General features: G+C 36.3%; 1 protein-coding gene across 5 annotated transcripts in view; it reads right to left on the bottom strand.

Moving 5' to 3' along the window:
• Positions 1–22,389, bottom strand: part of Hp1bp3 (heterochromatin protein 1 binding protein 3) — a 41,020-nt gene that overhangs the window by 17,323 nt on the left and 1,308 nt on the right. For 2 of the 5 annotated variants that reach the window (XM_048816171.1, XM_048816168.1), the window contains exons 2-8: positions 17,103–17,297; positions 16,567–16,666; positions 11,008–11,161; positions 8,938–9,097; positions 6,289–6,432; positions 4,525–4,605; positions 3,499–3,653 (exon numbers count right to left, since the gene is read on the bottom strand). In XM_048816171.1, coding sequence (XP_048672128.1) covers positions 3,499–3,653; positions 4,525–4,605; positions 6,289–6,432; positions 8,938–9,097; positions 11,008–11,161; positions 16,567–16,666; positions 17,103–17,198 — 890 coding nt within the window. In that variant the 5' untranslated portion in view covers positions 17,199–17,297. Of the gene's footprint in view, positions 1–3,498; positions 3,654–4,524; positions 4,606–6,288; positions 6,433–8,937; positions 9,098–11,007; positions 11,162–16,566; positions 16,667–17,102; positions 17,299–20,712; positions 20,925–22,389 lie in introns of those variants that run through there. The other 3 variants (XM_015485584.2, XM_015485585.2, XM_048816169.1) reach the window with 3 other exon arrangements.

Raw genomic sequence — 22,389 nt, 5'->3', positions numbered from 1 at the left:
AGATACTGTGTCCATCTACAACTAAAAAATATTAAAAAAAAAAAGACATCAAGAAGGTATCATACCCTGGAGGGCAAGTGAAGAAATGTTTTAAGCAGTGAGGAATCAAGTATGTTAAATGCTGGTGAGAGAGCAGCAACTTAAGGCTAAGAAATTTGCAATGTGGAAGAGACTGTGACGCCAAGAGCAAAGAGTAGTAAAACATGGGGTTGAAGTGTGACAAAAGTAGGTTTATATGTTCAGTGAGGTGGCGCATGCTTTGTAATTCCAAAAACTTGGGAGGCTGAGGCAGGAAGATCACAAGTACAAAGCCAGTATCAGTAACTTAGCAAGATCCTGTCTCAAAAATAAAAAAAAATAAAAAGGTTAGGAATATGGCTTGGTGATTAAGTACCCCTGGGGTTTAATCCTCAGTATCCTACTCCCCACTCAAAAAAATAAAAAAATAAAAAAAGTGGGTTTGAGAAAGTAGGAGGGGAGTAAATATAAATAGCATAGGCAATTTCTTTTTTCTTTTTTTTGCAGTGCTAGGATAAAATTCAGGGATTGCCCATGCTGGGCAAGCACTGTACCCCTGAGCTACACCACAATTCATAATTTCTAAAATATATATGTATTTTTAGTTGTAGACGGACACAATATCTTTATTTATTTTACGTGGTGCTGAGGATGAAACCCAGTGCCTCACATGTGCCAGGCAAACATTTTACTACAGAGCTATAGCCCCAGCCCAACAATTCATAGTTTTGAAACATTTTAATTGTTCTTTTGTTTGGCCAAGGAAGTGGGGCTCCATTTTCAAAATGTATGACAGGACTCCACTGTGATCAGAGTAGAGAAAATCAATGATTTCACAGAAGAGGGAAAAAATGTACCAATAAAAAAGTCATGGATTATGAGTACCTGTACAAATACATAACAACAAATCCCATCATTATGTACAAGTATAATGCAAAAATAAAAAATGTGGAGAAAAAGATTATTAATGAAGGACTGGGGTTGTAGCTCAGTTGTTAAGAGCACTTGTTTAGCATGTATGAGGCACCAGGTTCGATTCTCAGCACCCATATAAATAAATAAAGGTCCACTGACAACAAAAGTAAGTAAGTAAATAAATAAATGAAAATACATCTATATAAATATGTATATATATCTCACCTCAAACTTAATAAAAGGGCTGGGGATGTTGCTCATTGGTTAGGCAACCCTGGGTTCAATTCCTAGAATTAGCTATGGGGATGGGGGCAGGGGAGGTCATGGATAAAGGTCTTCAGGTTCACTGGCATCGTTGAGTAAACAACCCATTATTATTAGGCAAAGTTTGTTTCAATAAGATGATGCCAAAAAAATGTTTCAAAAGATTACAGACATGGAGTACAATCACACTGAGAGCAACACACATTCTTATGTAAATAGAGTAGAAACCTAGGAAAGGAAAAAAAAAATGAAACAAAAAAATATTTATTACTGGGGGAGAATATGGTTTCCAGTCACTAAAAAATAGAGAATAAGGGAAATAAAAGTGAAATGTGTTTCCATCTTTAAATGCATTATACAATGCATTTCTGATCCACAGTTGTATCTGCCTAACCATATTTCATAGCATAAAGATGTATGAATGTCAAGTTATTAAAATCATATTTTCTGACCTTATGATGTCCTTTTTTTTTTTCTCTATTTCACTAACACTTATGTTGGGTAGTTTCAAGATCAAAAATGGATTTTCTGAAAATGTGGCTTCCGAACTGAAACCTCATTCACCCAAGTAACCCAAGTAAATACTGGACTAAAATGTATCAGAAGGATACACATTCAGTAAAATAACCTTCTGTAGAATGACTCTGAATTAAATAACCAGTCTTCCAAAGATCATCACAACAAAGATCTTCTACAAACACACTTAAAACTCACATTCTGGGAATCACAAATTTAAACAAATTAATGTCTGCATGAATCCACAACTGAGCAAATGTGATAATCTAAACGATCATTCCAGATGATAAAAACTATCAAAATTCTTTCAATGTTTTTAAAATGAAGATATGCTACTTGTGAATAGAGCTAAGTTTTAACTTAATTGAGGACTGAACCCAGAAATGCTCTACCACTGAGCTACATCCCCAGCCTTATTTTATTTTGAGATAGGGTCTCACTAAGTTGTTGAGGATGATCTTGAATTTGTGATCCTACTGCCACAGTCTCTCGAGTAGCAGGGATTACAGGTAGGATTACAGGTGTAAGTCACTGTGCCCAGGTTAGAGCTAAATTTTATTGAAGCCTGAATTCTCTCATGCTCTATAATAAATCTAAATGAAAAATAAGTATCTAAGAGTACATATGGGGACTGGGGTTGTGGCTCAGTGGCAGAGCACTTGCCTGTCACATGCGGGGCATCAGGTTCGATCCTCAACACCACATAAAAATAAAATAAAGGTATCATGTGCAAGTACAACTAAAACAAAATATTAAAGAAAAAAAGAGTATATACAGCTGACAGGTAAACAGTTACAGTCAGACCCCTGTATCCACAAGGTTCAGTAACAGGGAGGGGCTTCAACCAATAGCAGATCAGAAATATTTAGGGGACTGGGGTTGTGGCTCAGTGGAAGAGTGCTTGCCTGGCATGTGTGAGGCACTGGGTTCAATCCTCAGAACCACATAAAAATAAGTAAATAAATAACATTAAAAAATTAAAAAAGAAAAAAAGTTCATAGCCTTAAAAAAAAAAAAAAAAAGAAATATTCAGGGGAAAAATGTGTCTTTGTGTACAAACTGTTTCTTGCCATTATTTCCTAAACCATGCAGTATGAAAATGATTTACATAATGTTTACATCATATAAATAATCTAGTGATGATTTAAAGTATGCAGAAGGATACATGTGGCTATACGCAAATACTACACCATTTACTAAAAAACTTCAGAATTTGTAGAGCACAGTATCAAGGGGGATCCTGAAACCAATCCCCGATAAATATGGAGGGACACCTATATTCTATCAAGATCTTATAAAAGAATATGTGGCTGGGTGTGGTAGCGCATGCCTGTAATCCCAGCAGCTCAGAAGGCTATTTCACAGGAGGATTGCCAGTTCAAAGCTTGCCTCAGCAACGCAGTGAGCACCTGTCTCTAAATAAAATATTTTTAAAAAGGGCTGGGGATGTGGCTTAGAGGTTCAATGTCCCTGGGTTCAATCCTTTTACCAAAAAAAAAAAAAATTGTGGCTTAAGTTTCTAAAAACTATATAAGGTGATATGGAAAACAAAACACAATGGGAGGGGGGCCCTAAAAAAAAAAAAACCTGCAAAGCTCAGCTAAAAGTAACCCATCCTTCCTGAAATTGATTTCTATGCATGTATGAGTTTGTCAGGATGAATCCCACTATGTATAACATAGCTCTAATAATTTAAAAATATATATATATTAAAAAGTAATCCTTCCTGAATATTTAATTTGTCTCCTTTCTCATGAAATCATGATCTAAATCAATGGCTAATACCTGATGTCCACTCTAAGCTTAGGATAATACTGAGAAACATATTTCCTGATGAGACTGTAGGAAGCTTCTTTAGGTTCACAGAGGCGAGTAAAGGCCAGTGGGAGGACATCCTCCAGTTTTACTTGTGGTTCTGGATCTACCACAGAGCTCCTCTTCTGAAATGCAATAACAAAAATTATGATCATTATAGAATATAAAGCTTTCAGAGTTCATATACTTCTATATACAACTCAAGGGCTTTCCTCAGTTGACTGCCAATTCAACTAACAAATAGAAAATAATCACTTTTTTCCCACATTCAAGTAAATCATACCACACTGGAGTTAAATTCACTTGTGTGCCATTTCTTCCCAATAAAAACTTTATATTGAGAGTTAAAAGTGGGAATAATATATTTAAAGATCTTAATTCATTATCAGCCTTCAATAACAAAGGGTGAAGTGTAGTGGCAGAAAGCACACAAAAGTTTATTTTCAAAGTGTTAGTTTTATTAAAAAAAAAAAAAAAAGAAGAAGACAAGAAAAAGAAAAACATTCAGAGTTGTGAAAAAGATACAGGGGAATTTTCATGATTCTAAGTATTGACATAGATGGAATATTAGGCATTTCCCTTTATTATTGCAGAAATATTATGAAAAATTTCATAAGTGAAATTATTATGTCTTGGGGGAGTGTTAGTATTTACAAAGAAAATTGGCTTTGAATATAGTTTTAGATCTACTATTGGGCAAAAATATACTTCCATACCTCCTCTACTTTAAAAAAAACTCATGAGAGGTTATATAATTCATTTAACTGCCCATAATTCAATGTAAGGCATTTAAGACCATACCATGGGCTTAACTGGGCTACAGTGCTTGGATTTGCACCCTGGTTATTCTACTTACTAGCTAGGCAATTACTCATCATCTTTCTCGGCCTTAGTAGTCTTGGTAGAAAAAACAACACAAAGTAAACACTCCATATATGCTGCTATTTTTAGGAGTAGTAATAGTATTTCAGTGGTCAAACTCTGATACTGACTTACTTTTGCGTTTCTAGATTTCTGAGGCATTTTTCTTGCTTTTTGGACCACAACAAAACTTCCAGATGCACCTTTTCCTTTTACCTGAAGTAAAATATTTTAAATTATTCTAATATTCATATTTGTAACTTTATACTAGAATAAGAAAATTATAAAGCATGATGCAAGAAGTGTTATTTTGCTCTTCAGAGACAAAAGAACAATAGAAGAGGAGTCAAAAGACTTGGGATGGAATCTTAGCTATGGTACCATCTCGTTATTCAAAATTGGACAATCCACTCACACCTCTGAACTTTTGTTTCCACAAATACAAAACTGGGGAAGAACACTATTGTGAAACTGAGTTAAATAATCTACTATCAGCTTTTATAAAACAAAACATAAAATTTGCCCCATGAAAGGAAGGAACAAAAATCTCTCAGGGTAATTAAAAACAAAAGAAATGAGAAAACCCCTCGCTGTCTTGGAAGAAAACAGCTCCTTGGCAAGTTTAGGCCCCCACTGGTCTCAGGCTGCAATGCTTCACCATGGTTTACTAATTGCAGATTATTCCTTATGCAAAAGGTTAATAATCTGATAAATATTGCACAGGATTGTATGTTTAAGTCTTATCACATATTACAAAGCACTTACTTTCATACAACTTTAACGCTGATTCACAATAATCAAAAATCGTACAGACCTTAACTCCACTGTGCCAGCAATTTTACATATTTTGAGAAAGCCAGACTCTAAGTGCCACACAGCAAGATATGTTCTCTTCACTGGGTGGTACATGCCTATAAGCCCAGCATCTCAGGAGGCTGAGACAAGAGGATCCTGAGTTTAAAGCCAACTCAGCAACTCAGCGAGGCCCTAAGTAACTCAGCAAGACCCTGTCTTGAAATAAAATACAAAAAAGGGCTGGGAATGTGGCTTAGTGGTTAAGCAATCCTGAGTTCAATCCTCGGTACACTGATGAACCCATAAGCACCTGACACACAGGAGACACTCAATATGTCATGGCTATGATTCTAAGCAATTCTTAATAACTGTGCAAGATAACATAGACTATACTTGGAATCAGTATAGGTTCTAGAACTGGTCTCAATTAACTCAGGTTTCCCTGGTTCTTCTAACAGTCTTTGATAGTTTTAAGTATTAACCAATTAAGATGAACCTATTTACAAAGCTAATTTATAAATAAAAAGTCTAATCAAATAAATTAGGTTTCAAAGCTAACAAACCCAAGATAAGAGCAACTGTCCTCTTTGCTACTGCAATAACAGGCTTCCTTAACCTACTTCGCATTTTCATTGCTATGTGATTTCTAGCACGGGCAGCCTCCAAAATAATCCAACTAAGTAAGGAAAATAAAAATTATACTACCCTTATTTCTTCTGCTCTTCAGAAGGATAGTTAATTATAAAAGCAACTGGCAATGTGTTTTTCAAGCCTAATCTTAAATACTAAAATTAGGTTAAGCTTAAGTATTAACATCATGCAACTTATTTTTAACACAAAAGAACATAAAGATTCTAAATGATACTAAATATGAACAACATAGCATAGCTGAGATACAAGATATTCTTTTTTTAATTTTTATTTTAATTAGGTATATATGACAGCAAAATGCATTTTGATTCATAGTACACACAAGATATTCTTATTCCCTTTGTTTATTTGATAACAGGAATCAAACCCAGAGATTCATAGATGCTAGGTGTACTCTACCACTAAGCCACACCCCCAACCCAAATAATCTTATTTCCGACAACTATGTAATACCTGTTTGATGACTCCTCTATTCAATTCTCTTTTTAGGGCTTGTTTAAGGAGGTAGCCCCTTCTCTCCAGCTCCAGAGAAGGATACTTATGGATGATATATTTTCGAATAGCAACCACTGATGCACCACTCTTCTGGAAGCATGCCTAGAAAACAGATTTATGAAACCACATACATTACTTTAAACTAGTTATTTTTATTAGAGAACTTGACACATACTTTCAAAATAAGTTATTTTGGAAGTGAACTTGATAACAGATGGTAAGTAAGGTAGGGAAGAATGAACAGATAATTTCAGTTCATAATGTCTGTGGAGAAATACATAATTATTACATATTTTTGCAACAATTTTAATTTGTTCAGAAACACATGAACAATAGTCTGTATATTAATAAATACTCTATTTTAATTGTGTTTTGCATTGAGAAGATAGATCTTTAGTATTAAAATGAGGAAAGTTGGTGATGCACGCCTGTAATCCCAGCCGCTCCGGAGGCTAAGGCAGGAGGATTGCGAGTTCAGAGCCAGCCTCAGCAATTTGGTAAGGGGCTAAGCAACCCAGATCCTGTCTCTAATATAATACAAAAATAGGCCTAGGGATGTGGCTCAGTGGTTGAGTGCCCCTGAGTTCAATCCCTGGTAATGCGCCCCCTCCCCGGCAAAATGAAGAAAGTCAAATATTTTTATTACTTATAGGAAAACATGTCTTGCCAATTTTTAGGAATGAGTTTTGGCACATCAGAACCAATATACCTTTGCAGGCATTCTATGAATGCCAGCAGAAAAAAGCACACAAAAAAAGCCACAACCCCAGCCTTAACCTAATGCTCTTAATTTTTTGTTTTAAAATTTTAGTCCCTTCTTCTTCTTCTTTTTTTAAATATTTATTTATTTATTTTTTTAGTTTTCGGCGGACACAACATCTTTGTTTGTATGTGGTGCTGAGGATCGAACCCGGGCCGCACGCATGCCAGGCGAGCGCGCTACCGCTTGAGCCACATCCCCAGCCCTCTTCTTCTTTTTTTTAAATATTTTGTTTATTTAGTTGTAGTTGGACACAATACCTTTAATTTATTTTTATGTGGTGCTGAGGATTGAACCCAGGGCTTCACACATGCTAGGCAAGCCCTCTAACTGGCGAACCACAACCCCAGCCCTAGTCCCCTTCTTCATGCTTGAAATAACTGCTCCTTCATAACCAGGCTGAGTGGTCATGAAATAAATTCCTGAGGAGAGGCTATACAAAGAATAAAGACCTTACTACAGTCAAGCTCTCTAAACCAAGGAAGCTTCTCCCTCTTTTTCTGTAAGACAGGATCTCTCTAGCCCAGGGTGGCCTCAAACTCAGTCCTGGGCTTGAGTGATCCTCCTGCTTCAGCCTCTGGAGTAGGTGCAAGTACAGGATAACACCACTGTCTGGCTTCAAGAAAGTTTTCTTGGGCTGGGGATGTGGCTCAAGCAGTAGCACGCTCGCCTGGCATGCGTGTGGCCCGGGTTCGATCCTCAGCACCATATACAAACAAAGATGTTGTGTCTGTCGAAAACTAAAAAAAAAAAAAAAATAAACATTAAAAAAAAAAAAGAAAGAAAGAAAAAGAAAAAAGCAATGACTGCTGTGTCTTATTAAAAAAAAAAAAGAAAGAAAAGAAAGAAAGTTTTCTTAAGGAGGTAAGAGTCTAAAAAACCTTAAGGAAAGAAGAAAGAGGTCTGAGGATCTCCCTTCTCAGTTCATTCTCAGATGATAACCTGACTGCTCCTTCCTATGTACACCACTCTTGGTTAAAGTGATCTGAATCCCTCTTTCCCCAATCCTTACCCATATTCTAGCAACATGGTCCCTGAAATGAGGTTTTGTTTTTAACTTCTCTTACGGAGGAGTTAAAACACGGTCTGTTTTTAACTCCTCTTATGGTTTGATCATGTGAAATAATACAAAATTATACAAAGATTTACACAATACAGCATCAGATAAGAAAATATCATTAAAATATTAAAAATAAGCTAAAGAAAGGCAATGGTTATAGGCAAAGTCATAAGCTAGGTAAGGAGGATAATTTCTGCAATATTTTGTAATGTTTAGGTAATGAAACAAAATGTAGGCTTATAAGAGGGTATCTTAGTTCAGATGTAAAAGATAACTGCTATGAATATCTAACTTGCAATATGTATTTTTAATAATGTTCAGCTGGGGATGTGTATCAGTGGTAGAGCACTTTGCCTAACATGCACAGAGCCTTGGGTTTGAGCCCCAGTACCACACACACATAAACAGAATTATTTCCTTAGTTACAATCAGATTTTATGAGGGAAAGGACCTGACCTATGTCTATGCTTGACTCAGAGAAGATAATCCTTACATGTTTGTTGAATGAATTAACATTTTCAGCCATCAAATAAAAACTCTACTTAATAATCTGAGTAAAAAAAAAAAAAAACTTCTAAAGTTTAAAATTACTTGTTACAATAAATATGAATTTTTAAAAAGAACATCACTCACCAAATGAGATTATACTAAAAAACTTGATCTTCAACATGGCTTTTTAATTATTCCTTTAGGAAGCAAAACAATGTTTGGATAGAGTATGCCATTTTCAAATAAGCAAAAGATGAACAGGATAAATCCAAGATAATTGTTTTAAATAAAAACTTGCCTTAATGGCCTCAGTCAGAATTGCATCCATCTTGGGGCGTGGGGAGGAAGCCATTGGTGTTTGTTTCTGGGCCCTGGCTAGCTGGCTAGCAGAAAGGGTAGCCCAGGAAGGTATCGTTTTTTTCACTTTCTTCTCCTTTTCTTTAGACTGATCTTTCTCACTTTAAAACAAAACAACAACAACAACAACAAATGTTATTATGCAAGACAAGCTCTTCATAAAGATACAGTTGGCACTTTGCATCTGTGGGTTTCACATTTTTGAGTTCTGTACCCAAGGACTGAAAATATTTGAAAAAAAAATCCCATCTGTACTGAACACATACAAATATTTTCCTTGTCATTATTCCCTAAACAATACAGAACAGTGGTTTACAAAACTTTTACATTGTATTATGTATTATAAATAATCTTAGAGATGATTTCAAGTATATAGAAGGAGGTACCTAAATTACATGCAAGTACTATGCCATTTTCATTAAGGGACATGAACATTTCAGGATTTTGGTTATCTGTAGAATCCCTGAAAACAATCCTCCTTGGATACAGATGGACAACCATAAAGTCAGAAAAGGGAAAAGACTAGAGAGGTATAAAAAGAAATGTTTTCACTTTTTTATGCACCAAGTTAATATGTACAATAAGGAAAAATTTACAAAATATTACTTTTTTAATAACACTGGGTGCTATAAATGAACTAAAAAGATGTTTTCTCTTAGGTGCAAAAGAGGAGTCCAATAAGTTATCACTGGTATAAAGGACCAGTACATTAAAATACATATATACACATATATATATAAATTTAAAAATGTATACCAGTTACCACTACAATACATACGTGTCATATGACAGAAAGAACGCAAACTCAGAAAGCAGAAGACTAGGTTGGAGTTTTAGCTAGAACACTCTGTAGAATTAGCTATATGATCTTAGCAAGTGATGGATGGCTCAATCACCTCAGCTATGAAATAGTAACACATTCAAGGTATTGTAAGAATTAGAGATTATGTTTATCAAAACAATTTGAGGCAAGTGCATTATGTAAATTTTATTCTAAATAATAACAACAGTATTTCATTCACATTTAAAAATACAGGATAGCTGCTGAGCATTCCATAGACCTTACTTATAAACATGAAAACAGAATAAGGAATTCCCTCAGGATTATACCACACCTAGAAAGTGCAGTTATTACTATTTTATTTAAAAAGTAATCTCTAACCGTCCTGGCCACCTACTGAAAGAATAATACCAGTTATCCTGCAAAAAACGAAAACAATAATAAAATTAAAAAACAATTGCTACTATCTCCTATAGATACAAATCATCAATTGCAAATTTTGCTTTCAAATATTTAACATCACCGCCAATTGAAAATGTCATTAACTGTGATTGGGCAAAGGGGAAGAAGGAAGGAAAGGGGGCCTGGGGGCAGGAAAGATACATGTATGACAGCACACATGGTGCAGTGCTACATCATCGTGTACAACCTCACCTGCAACCAGAGAAATGAAAAGTTGTACTGCAATTATGTACAATGTATTTTGATACATTCTGCAATTATGTACAATGTATTTTGATACATTCTGCTGTCATATATTCCTAATTAGAATAAATAAATAAAAAGAAAATGTCACCAAGCATACAGTTTTAGATCACTCTAGCAATGGTTTGACAGATGTTTACTATAATAGAAGCACAGGAAACAATACATTCCTGGCAGTGAAGTAGGAATTAAACAATTAAATATCTTCCAGGTCAGATTTTACACCTATGTTTCATTCTTTATTGAGATTTTGACAATGCTTAAAGTATCAGAAATTCCCACAGTGAATTCTAAAAATAAAAACACCACAAAGCCAAAAGTAAAGACAGCTGGATTACTCTAACTGTTCTAACTACTATATACTCTAATAAGCCATATAACTACCTAATAAAACTATTTCAAATAATTCTAAAAAGTAAGTCCCAAAAGCAAACACCTAGCAAAAACCAATGTTGTAATACTTCTGATCGGCAGTCCTTTTATGTAATCTCCAATTGTAAGTAAAAATAACGTGTAACTCCTTACTCCTTTTTGGTTTCCTCAGAAGACTTGTTTTCTTCCTTCTCTTCATTCTCAGGTTCCCCTTTGGGTTGTTCTGTCTCACTAGATGTAGCAGGTGGAGTTTCATTCTCTTGTTCTTCTACAGTGGAGACAGATTCCTCTGAACTTACATCTGGTTCTAAAAAAAAAAAAAATCAGATACATTGGAGTTAAGGCAAAAAAGAATAAATTAAACAGACCAGTCAAATGTTCCAGTTAGCAGATGAATTCTAAAATACGAAGAAATAATTCTGAGTAGAATTTTCTTTTTCTCCCACCACCACGGTGCTGAGGACTGAACCTAGGGCCTCACCTTTACCACTGAGCTACACCTCCAGCCCTCTCTCATTCTGTCACTAGGACTATCTGTTCAAGTATTTATCCAGACAATTATGTAAGAAAAGGCCAGGAAATTACACATATACCTAAATCTTTTGATTATTCTGCAATATCAATGATACCCATAATTAAGAAACTTAGTCTTTTTTAATTTAACAGGCAAATCTTAGAGAATTGAAAATATGTCTTTTCCAGGTGGAATGAGGAGAACGAGTAGAAATACAAAGGGCTGGAGACAATGAGATCTGTAGTTTGTGTCTGTTCTTCACAGCATGTTTCTTTCAGCAGCTACCATAAAACAGAACTGCAGGCACGCTTATACAGGGACTTCAAAGAACTCAAGTGGCAAAAATCAGGCAAAGAATAAAAGTATATGCTTGAAGAGTTTGAGCATTTAAATTATGTGAACTAATTACCAGAATAATGATGAAAACTATTTGTGGCCTTCACATTAAGAGAATAGAAGAATACCATTTCTTTCTTACAACCAAACTGCAAAATCATAATTGTAAAAGAATTCAGTTTCTCAACAAATTAAAATTCTAAACCACAAATTTCACACTAGTTAGTTATTAACTGCAATTCCTGTCCCAGGCTTCCATAGACTAATCTAGTCCAAACTCTTCACTTATGGGGCTTAGGCAAAACTGAAGATTTTTAGGTTAAGATACAACTAGATTCAAGTTCAGTCTTTTTTTAAAATTGCAAATAAAAAGCTTAATTTCGGAAACTGAATCCATCATTTATAAATACACCAAAGCATAGTCCACTTGGATTTAGATGAAGCATAGGTACAGTATTTCACAAAACAACAACTTCCTAAGAGGTCATGGCAGATGAGCAATTTTGTTTCATCCACAATATCAAGTTCACTCTTTAGAACTTTCCAGCTCAATAATCTTAGGGCAACTTCTTTAACATCTCTGAGTCTCAGTATCCTTACCTCACAGTTATGAGGATTTTGTAAATGCTTCAGGGTGAATCATTAGGTCAAGACTTGTACTGAGTGAATGATTCTTGTCCTACTTTGGTCTACAATGTTCCCACAACTCTTTCCTATATATCTAGGATCACAAAGTATAAGGGTAGACCTTCATTATAACAATGGTATCACGGGAGATACAGATAATAACTGTATTTAAGTTCTCCACAGTAAGATATACTATTTTTTGACATTATCTCGAACTGCTCCCTCACCTCAACAATTTAACCTAAGGTAAAGAACTTTCTATAAGTTAAGCATGTTTCTTTACATATTGCCTTATTCTAAAAAAGATGAAATGCTAAGAACCATTTACTGGGTTTTCCTGTAATAGTTTAATTTTACATTATTTTCTGCATGTTTGAGACTCTGAGTTCAATCCCCAGCACCAAAACAAAACAAAACAAGGCATCTCTCTTTTGGGTTTCATTTTTATTGTACTTTGTGGATAATACTGTTATTGTTTTTAATAAACTGAAGCTTTATAGCAGCCCTAAACTGAGTAAGTCTACTGATGTCATTTCTTCCAGCATCATATGCTTTTAAACTTAAAAAAAAAAGTATTATATCTGTTACAGTGATCTGTGATCTTTGATGCTACTACTGTAATCATTTTGCCTGTCACAAAACATGTACATAAAAGACAGTCAATTTAACTGATAAATGTGTGTTCTAACTACTCTCCTGAAACAATTGTTTCTGTCTTTCTCTCCCTCCTCAGGGCTCCATATTCCTGGAGACACGATATTGAAATTAGGTACTCAATATCCCTATAATGACCACTAAGTGTTCGAGTGAAAAGAAGAAGTGCATCTCTCTCCTTTTAAGGCAAAACCAAGAAATGATTAAGCTTACTAGGTATGCATATTGCAAGCTCAAAGAGACTAAAAGCTAAGACTTCCATGACAAATAGTAGCCAAGTTTTTTAGCCCTGGGTTCGATCCTTAGCACCACATAAAAATAAATGAATGCAAAGGAAAAATTCTTGAAGGAAATTAAAATTGCTATCCCAGTGAACATATGCATGCTAAGAAAGCAAAACAGCCTCCTTGCTCACAGATCAAGGAGTAATTTCAACCTTCAAGTCTTATTATTTAAGAAATACATTTTGTAAGGCCACAGCTGCCATGGATAATGATTTCTCTGATGGATCTGGGTGGAGTAAATTGAAAAACTTCTGGAAAAGATTCACCATTTTAGATGCCAGTAAAAACATCTGTGATTCATGGGAGGAAGTAAAAATATCAACAGTTTGAGAGAAGTTGATTTCAACCCTCATGGATGACTTTGCAGGGTTCAAAATATCAGTGGAAGAAGTAACTACAGAAGTGGTAGAAACAGCAGAGAATTAAAATCACAAAGGGAGTCTAAAGATGTGGGTGAACTGCTGCAAACTTATGAAAAAAATTGGATGAGGAATGGCTTCTTGAGGTATTACTATCTACTCCAGGTGAAGATGCTGCAAATTTGTTAAAATGACAACAAAAGATTTAGAATGTTACATTAACTTAATTGACAGGGCTGGGGTTGTGGCTCAGTGGTAGAGTGCTCACCTAGTATGCATGAGGCACTGGGTTCCTCAGCACCACATAAATATAAAATAAAGACATTGTGTCCACCTAAAACTAAAAAACAAATATTAAATAAATATTTTTTAAAAATATTAATTGATAAAACAGCAGGGTTTGAGAGGACTGACTCCTATTTTGAAAAAAGCTCTATTCAAAATGAAAATGCTGCTGGACGCAGTGGCACACGCCTGTAATCCCAGTGGCTCAGGAGGCTGAGGGAGGAGGATGGTGAGTTCAAAGCCAGCCTCAGCAACTTGGCGAGACCCTAAGCAACTTGGCAAAACCCTGTCTCTAAGTAAAATCTTTTTTAAAAAAAAAAGGGGCTTGCGGTGGGGGCTGGAATTGTGGCTCAGAGGTAGAATACTTGCCTGGCATGTGTGATGCCCTGGGTTCAATCCTCAGCCCAGCATATAAATAGATAAATAAAACAAAAAAGATCAAATGACGGGGCTGGGGATGTGGCTCAAGCAGTAACGCACTCGCCTGGCATGTGCGGGGCACTGGGTTCGATCCTTGGCACCACATAAAAATAAAGATGTTGTGTCCACTGAAAACCGAAAAAAAATGATCAAATGACAACTAAAAAAAATAGATAAATAAATAAAATGCGGGCTGGGGATGTGGCTCAAGCGGTAGCGCGCTCGCCTGGCATGCGTGCGGCCAGGGTTCGATCCTCAGCACCACATACAAAGATGTTGTGTCCGCCGAAAACTAAAAAATAAATAAATAAATATTTTAAATAAATAAATAAAATGCTATCAGCATTGAATGCTACAGAGAAACTTTTCTATGAAAGAAAATCAATTAATTAATTTGGCAAATTTCACTGTTATCTTATTATAAGAAATTGCCATATGCACTCCAACCTTCAGCAACCACCAGTCAGTGGTCATCAACACTTCACTCTCCAGCAGCAAAAAAAGATTACAAGTCCCTGAACATTCACATGATTGTAAGCATTCTGAGCAGTACTATTTTATTTAAAAATACTTAATAGATTATTGGACATAATTCTGACACACACTTAATAGAATACAGCATAGTATAAATGTAATTTTTATATGTACTAGGAACTCCCCAAAAGTGTATGACTGTTTTATCATGTTCACTATATGGAGGCTGTCATGAACTAAACTGCAACACCTCTGAGGTATGCTTATAATTGTTTAAGAATTACTGCTTAAGGGGCTGGGGTTGTGGCTCAGCGATAGAGTGCCTGCCTAGCACGTGCAAGGCCCTGGTTCGATCTTTAGCACCACATAAAAATAAATAAATAAAATAAAGGTACTGTATCCAACTAATTTATAAAATTTAAAATGAGTAATCTGTAATTATTTCTATTTAACAAAAAAGTTGACAGAGAAAAAATTTAACAAATATAGAACTTAGGAAGTAACAATTATTTTACATATTTTTAGCTGACTCTTCTAATATCTTACATATCTAAATCCTCTACCATGGATCCTGAAAACTGATATTACTAGTGATTTAGTAGCTTATCCTAGAGCTGGGCAGATAACCAATCCTGAACTCATGTGCACCCATTACTTTCTTAATGTTCCAATTCCCATATTACCTAACTGTATCAGGCCAGGGTGCCCAAATTACTTGTGCTATACTTGTGCTCCTGAGGATTCTGAGACAAAATCCAGGCTCCTACTTCCCTTAAGGCCTTATGATTTCTGGATAAATTTTTCTCTTATCCCTACTGTATCAAGGGATAAATGCAATAATGATGCATATCTTTTCTCTTTTAATCTGGGCTGATCAGTAAATATATATTTCTAACAGTCTGACAAAAGAAGCACAGTGTCTCATCTCTGGTAAACTAGAGATAAAAGGAGAAAGAAAAAAAAAAAAAGGAAAATAAGAAGCAAAGAAAGAAGTCACAAGGACGAGGAAAAAAAAGGAAAAGGCAAAACAGTGGCTAACACCTACAATTCCAGCCACTTGGGAGGCTGAGGCAGGAGGACTGCCAAATCTGAAGTCAGTTTCACCAACTCAGACCTTTCTCAAAATAAAAAAATAAAAGGACTGGGATATAGCTCAATTGTGGAGTACCTCTAGATTCAATCCCTAGTACTGCAAAAACAAAGGCAGGGAAAAGAAGACGAGGTGGTTAATGACGCCATAAAAGAACACTAGTACTCCAGGCTGATGGATTTACATTTCTATCCATTCATTAGGCTCCCACCTCTGACTGGCCAATCTCTTCTCCACAAATACCAGTTAAACACAATGTTTTGATCATCCACTTACTTCCCTTAAGGCCTTATGATTTCTGGATAAATTTTTCTCTGTCCATCCTGAAAGCCCCAAGTCTTTCATGACTCCACAGAGTCTTATCTCCATGACACTGCATATCCAGACTGCAGCTCTTTAACTGATCCTATTCTCCCTGTTTTTCTGTTTTTAATTCCAAGAACATCAGTTTCACCCTCCAAAAATCTTTAGAGACAAAAATCTTTAGGTAAAATCTTACCCACATGGTCTGGAAGTCACATACAAATAGCTACAGCTTCCCTCTTTGAATGTTCCCCCAAAACACTTAAGCCACAAAAAAGAACAACTAAGTTCAAAGGGATTAATGGATTATTCCAATTTGGAGTAAAGTTTTTTGTCTTTTTAGGTTGTACCACTGCTTTGTTTTACCTGGCTTTTCTTCCTCGCCTTCAGCAAGCTTGCTTTTGGGCGGAGTTTCCCGGGTAGAATTCACAGCTCGACGAATCGGCATGGCGCTATCTTCTACCTTCTAGGAAAAGAGATGGCCATAATCAAATATGTATAAAAATATTCTCTTTTCTTTCTCAAGGGGCCTAACTGGACGTCAAAAGATGTAGGATAATTCTTCAAGTCGACTCCAGGATCTGATGCAAATCATTACCAAGCAAAGTTTTTTTGAAGTGACATGATTTTTAAGAAAAAGTCTTCAAAATATTTTATTTTAGACAGAACTTCAAATGTAAATAATTATATTGATTTGGAATACATTTTGAAGCTTAGAGGTTTTCTCAGGAATTTTAGGGAAAGGGGAAGATGAAAAGAACTTTTTTATCTATTTGATCTTTTCAGATTCACAACCTAGTCTCCCCAAAATAGGAGAAGGAACATGTACCAAGAAGAACCCAGCAAGGCCTGAAGTCAGGGATTGATCCAAGAGTGAGCTTCAAGAATGCGTCAGCCCCTACCTCACCTAACTTGTCCGCGTGGATCAGCTGAGCTCCTACTATAAGTGGGAGTGCCTTAGGATGGACGAGTTCACCTTGAGACGTATCAGTCGCCATTTAAAATAATTTCTAGGCCCGAGTACAGGTTACACTCTGAAGCCTCTGCTGTTAACCACAAGGATTTTTCCTAACGGTTTCAGTGTGGTGAAGAGTCAACCTAAAGCACAGAAGAGACCTGGTGTGAAGATTAACAAAAACAAAACTAAACTAAAACATCTAAATTTAATATACATCCAAAGAGGGAGAAAAAACTATAAACTTATAGTTAAGTGACAGATGACTTAGTTATTATTAAAAAAGATAAAACCACAGTCAAAATATAGACTATGTAAAGCAGCAACTAAGACGAATGCATGAGCCACAGCAGCTGTTGCACCTTCTGCATGAATAAAGGCAACAAGGACAAGAAAGCTCATAAGGAAACTAACCCCATGCCTTCCTAATACCATCAGGCATTTAGAAAGAAAGAATAAGGAGACGAAGAAATGGTTTATTCAAATGTGGAGTCATGGATCAGTTAACTAAAGAGTAGGCTTTTGTTATTATTCTCAAGGGTCAGAAAAATTAACTGTATTGTTAACTCTATCTCCATTAAAGAACTATTTTTTTTCTTTATTAAGCGAAAATACAAGGGCAAAAAATACCAAGCAACATGACATTCTAAGACCCTTCTCTAAACCCAAAGAAGTAAATTTAGACTATGACCTAAGGATTTACAAAAGTATGCTTCTAAGACCTTATTTGATACATTTTTTTTTAAATATTTATTTTTTAGTTTTAGGTGGACACAATATCTTTATTTCTTATTTTTATGTGATGTTGAGGATCGAACCCAGCGCCCCGCGCATACCAGGTGAGTGCGCTACCGCTTGAGCCACATCCCCAGGCCCTGATACATTTTTTTAAAAATATTTTTTTAGTTGTAGACAGACAAAATACCTTAATTTTATTATTTATTTATATGTGGTGCTGAGAATCGAACCCAGTGCCTCACATATGCTAGAAAAGCGCTCTACCACTGAGCCACAACCCCAGCCCTTGATACATTTTTTAATGTAAGCAAATGAGTACAGAAGAACATAATTATTCACAGATTTATCTTATCATTAACACCTCCCCCTCCTCAAAAATCTCATCTGGGGACTTGATATTTTATAATAAAACTTCTCAATAAGAAAATGGTCATGTAATGTAGATCTCTGAGCTCATGAACCATTAACAAAAAGTTGAGGAATGATAAACTAGACATTCAACTTCTACTTTTAAGCACCAATCCTGTCAACTTGTCAGGTAATAATTTCAAGCTAAGACAAACTAGGATAAAGTAAACAAACAAACAAACAAAAAAACCCAAATTCAGAACAGTTTCATGTTCATAGGGAAAATCTTTATGGGAACATAGAGAGCAATAATATATTTGCGATACTGATATAGTATACTGATATACTGTATCAACTGATATAGTTGCAAGGAAGGGCAACTGAAAAAAATTGAAGAGAAATTAATGCATTAAAATTTACTATCAACAGTGAATTACGAATAGCCACAAATATTTAAAATTAACTGTTTCAAAAACTACATACAATGCTTATGTTGCAATTCACTTTACAAAATGCTCAAAATACAAACATGAAAATTATTGTTTTCTTCTTATCTGTGAAAAGAAGGCCAGGATGGCTTAAGGGCAGTATTCAGGTATGTGAAAATTAAAAATCTATTGAGATGATTTCAATACATAAACCTGCTTATTCACCCAACTAGCATTTTCATAGTAATGTATTTTCCTTGATAATAACAATAAAATTAGGCAAATCTGATATTTTTATATGCAAACACTACAAATAACAATGGGGTTATCCTTGGTAAAGTGATATTGCTAATGAATTTTTCTTTCTTAACCCACAATAACACCAGCTGGGGTAGAAAATGCTACCACAAAGTCAATAGCAACCTTCAGGAATCCCCATTCATTGATATTAAACACACACACACACACACACTTTTTCTTTGTAAACAAAATACTGAAAAAAATGCAAAAACCTCTCCAAATTACTCAAAATTAAAACAAACAGCCGGATCAGGTGGAGTATAACAGGAATCCTAACTACTTGAGAGGCCGAGACAGGATGATTACAAGTTTGAGGCCGGCCTGGGCAACTTGGTAAGAATGTCTCAAAATCAAATTTAAGCTCTGGGATGTAGCTCAGTGGTAGAGCACTTATCCAGCATGTGTAAGGCCCTGGGTTCAATCCCAGGTATCCCAAAAAAGTGAAAAAAATTAAAACAAGTGTTAAAAAGGAATGGGGGGACACAGCAATGTGATAAACCAGATCCTGACAACCTCCTGCTTAAAACCTTCAAAACCACCCACTGACTCCACTAATCTCACCTTCTATTGCACTACCCATCACTCTACTTTCTTAACTCCAAAGACACAGATCTTCTTTTAGCCCTTGCAATGTGCTCTGCTCATTCCCCACTTCAGGATATTTGTATTTACTTTTCTCCTTAAACAACTTTCTTGGACCTCTCAATCAGGTCTCTGCTCAATATTACTCCCTTAGAAAGGCCTCTCATCTTTCTTATTCTTCAGGTTTCTTTAAAGCATTTAACACTACCTTAATATATATTTACTTGTTATTAAGTCTCTCCTAATGGAATATAAGCCCTAAAAGGACTAGGACTTTAATCCACTACTGTCTACAACAGCATCCAAAATACAATAAATGCTTCATAAATATTTATTGGAAAAAAAAAAAACACCTGATGGTACTTACTACTGTATTTAGCATATGTGAAGAACACTTAACCTAGTTATTTGGGATAAATATTAAGATATGTAGGGCTGGGGAGGTAGCTCAGTGGTAGAGCAACTGCCCTGAGTTTGATCCCCTACAAAACAAAAGCTGAGCTTGGTGACACAGGCCTGTATCCCAGTGACTTGGGAGAGGCATAGGATCATAAATTCAAGGCGAGCCTCAGCAACTTAGTGAGACCCTAGCAACTTAGTGAAACCTGTTTCAAAATAAAAATAAGAAGGACTAGGAATGTAGTTCAGCAGTAAAGTCCCTTGTGTTCACACTAAAATAAAAATTTTAAATGAAAATAAAATAAAATAAAGTCCTAAATAAATTTTACCATAAAAAATAAATAAATAAAATGTTTGCCTCAGCTCTCAACTCCCTTACTAATGTCATGGAACACAAAAACTTCAGTCTGTAATACTTTCTATACAACAGATGAATTAATGATTATTTGATAAATTCACTGTTCATTACAAAGAGAATTATATGGATAATTAATTGACTCTGCCTCAACCTCACCATGTACCTCATAACTAAACATTTTTTACAGCACTTCTGAATCATCAGACTTTCAAAAAAGCTGCCATGCTTGCTCCCTGGCAGGGATCTTATCTAGTTGGTTCACTGCTGTATACTCAGTGCCCAAGAACATACCAGGCACAGAATATGCGCTCAACAAATATTTGTAAAAGGCTGAATAACTGAAACTTAAATATGGTTTTCACCCGAGTTCTTATATATACCCCAAACAAATAATCCATATTTACCTGTGGTTTATGTGATTCTCACTGTTTTATGAGTTTAATGTTAGATTAACAATACAAAGATTTGCTTTTGTCGAAGGAAATGCCTAAATTAAGTTGTAATGCAGGCAATAAAGAACTTGCAGAAATAAAAACTTCAAAATTTCAGTTGTATTCTCTCCATATTAAGGAAAAGCAAGCAGGGCGCATGCCTGTAATCCCGACGGGAGAGCCAGGAGAACTGCGAGTTCAAAGCCAGCCTCAGCATTGGCAAGGTGCTTAACAACTCAGAGACCCTGTTTCAAATTAAATACAAAACAGGGCTGGGGATGTGACTCAGTGGCCGAGTGCCCCTGAGTTCAACCTCCAGTACCGCACCCCCCCCCCAAAAAAAAAGAACCAAAGAAAAAGAAACAGAAAAACTAGTAGGTATTTAACAAAGTATTTTAACAATATGCATTTCAGGGAAAATACTATTGTTTCTTAATTTGCCAGAAAGTATATGTATTACTCTATGAAGTCTAACATCACTAATTATGTACTTCAAACTGTTCCCGATCCAAAGTCTTTCACTACACTCAAATATAATGAGTCCTGTAAAATGTGAATCCCTGTACTTTGGCTGACAATTTTTTTCACTTTCATATTAAAGTAATTTCATGTCTGTGAACCTTGGGCACAGATGCCAAAGACACTATGTGGTCCCTCCTCTCCAGATAATCAATCGAAATAGGTAGAGTTAAGATTTTCATCTATGTATGAATTCTGTATACTTCCTCAACCAACTTCCAGTCCTCAACTTCCAAGTAAACTTAAAAAATAAAAACTCAAAAAACTCTTTAAAATGTCACATCTACTTTGAAACAAATTACACTTTTGAAAGGAGCAGTAAAATTCTTAAAAGCTAGTAGTTTTATGCCTATGCCAGATTAAACAAATCCAAAATACCTTCCAAAATAACACCAGTCACGTCTAACTTCACTATTAAGTCAAGACAATTGCTCAAAAGGTCCGGGTGCATTTCTAAGCCGTATTTGTTAGTGGCCTCTAGCTTGTCAATGCAATGAAAAGTCAGGAAGTACAAGAACCAACCAAGGGAGAATTTACATGCGGAAGGGCTAGTACAGCCCACCAGTCCTCTCTGGCTGTGCAGGAGAGAATTTTCTGTCTCAAAAAGGTTAGGTGACTGTCCCCGGCCACAGAAGAGTGGTCAACTCAGATCCAGCGCTCTCACTTCACCACTCCTGCCTCCACCTCGTTACACACACTCAGACTGGCGATGCTATCTTTTGACAGCCTACGGAAGCACTGCTCTGATTGAAACCACACCGCCTAAGGTGGGGGGGCTCCAAGTTCTAGGTGAGGCAGAGGGGAAAACGGAAGCGCAAGGCCGCCATAGCAGGGAAGCCGACAGCAGACAGCGCGCCCACGAAAAGCGGAGGGACGCGAACAAGAACAGCCGAGACAAAGAGGCGAGGCAGCAAGCGGCAGCGCTATAGGGCCACGGTGGCGGACACGCGACAGCTGGGAGAGAATCGGGCGAAGAGGGCAGGGGCGCTCGGGGCAGCGGAAGCCGACCGCCGAGGCTCGGAGCGGTGACAGCCGCGGGCTCCGCTCGGCAAGGACGTGGCGATGCCCGTCCTGGCCACGCGAGAGGCAGCGGAGCGCGGACCTCGCTTCCGCACACTCACCGCTGGGAGC

Source organism: Marmota marmota, unplaced genomic scaffold, assembly GCF_001458135.2.
Source record: "Marmota marmota marmota unplaced genomic scaffold, marMar, whole genome shotgun sequence".
Taxonomy (NCBI): Eukaryota; Metazoa; Chordata; class Mammalia; order Rodentia; family Sciuridae; genus Marmota; species Marmota marmota.
The sequence above is the reverse complement of the archived record's forward strand: the minus strand, read 5'-3'. Positions and strand labels throughout refer to the sequence as shown.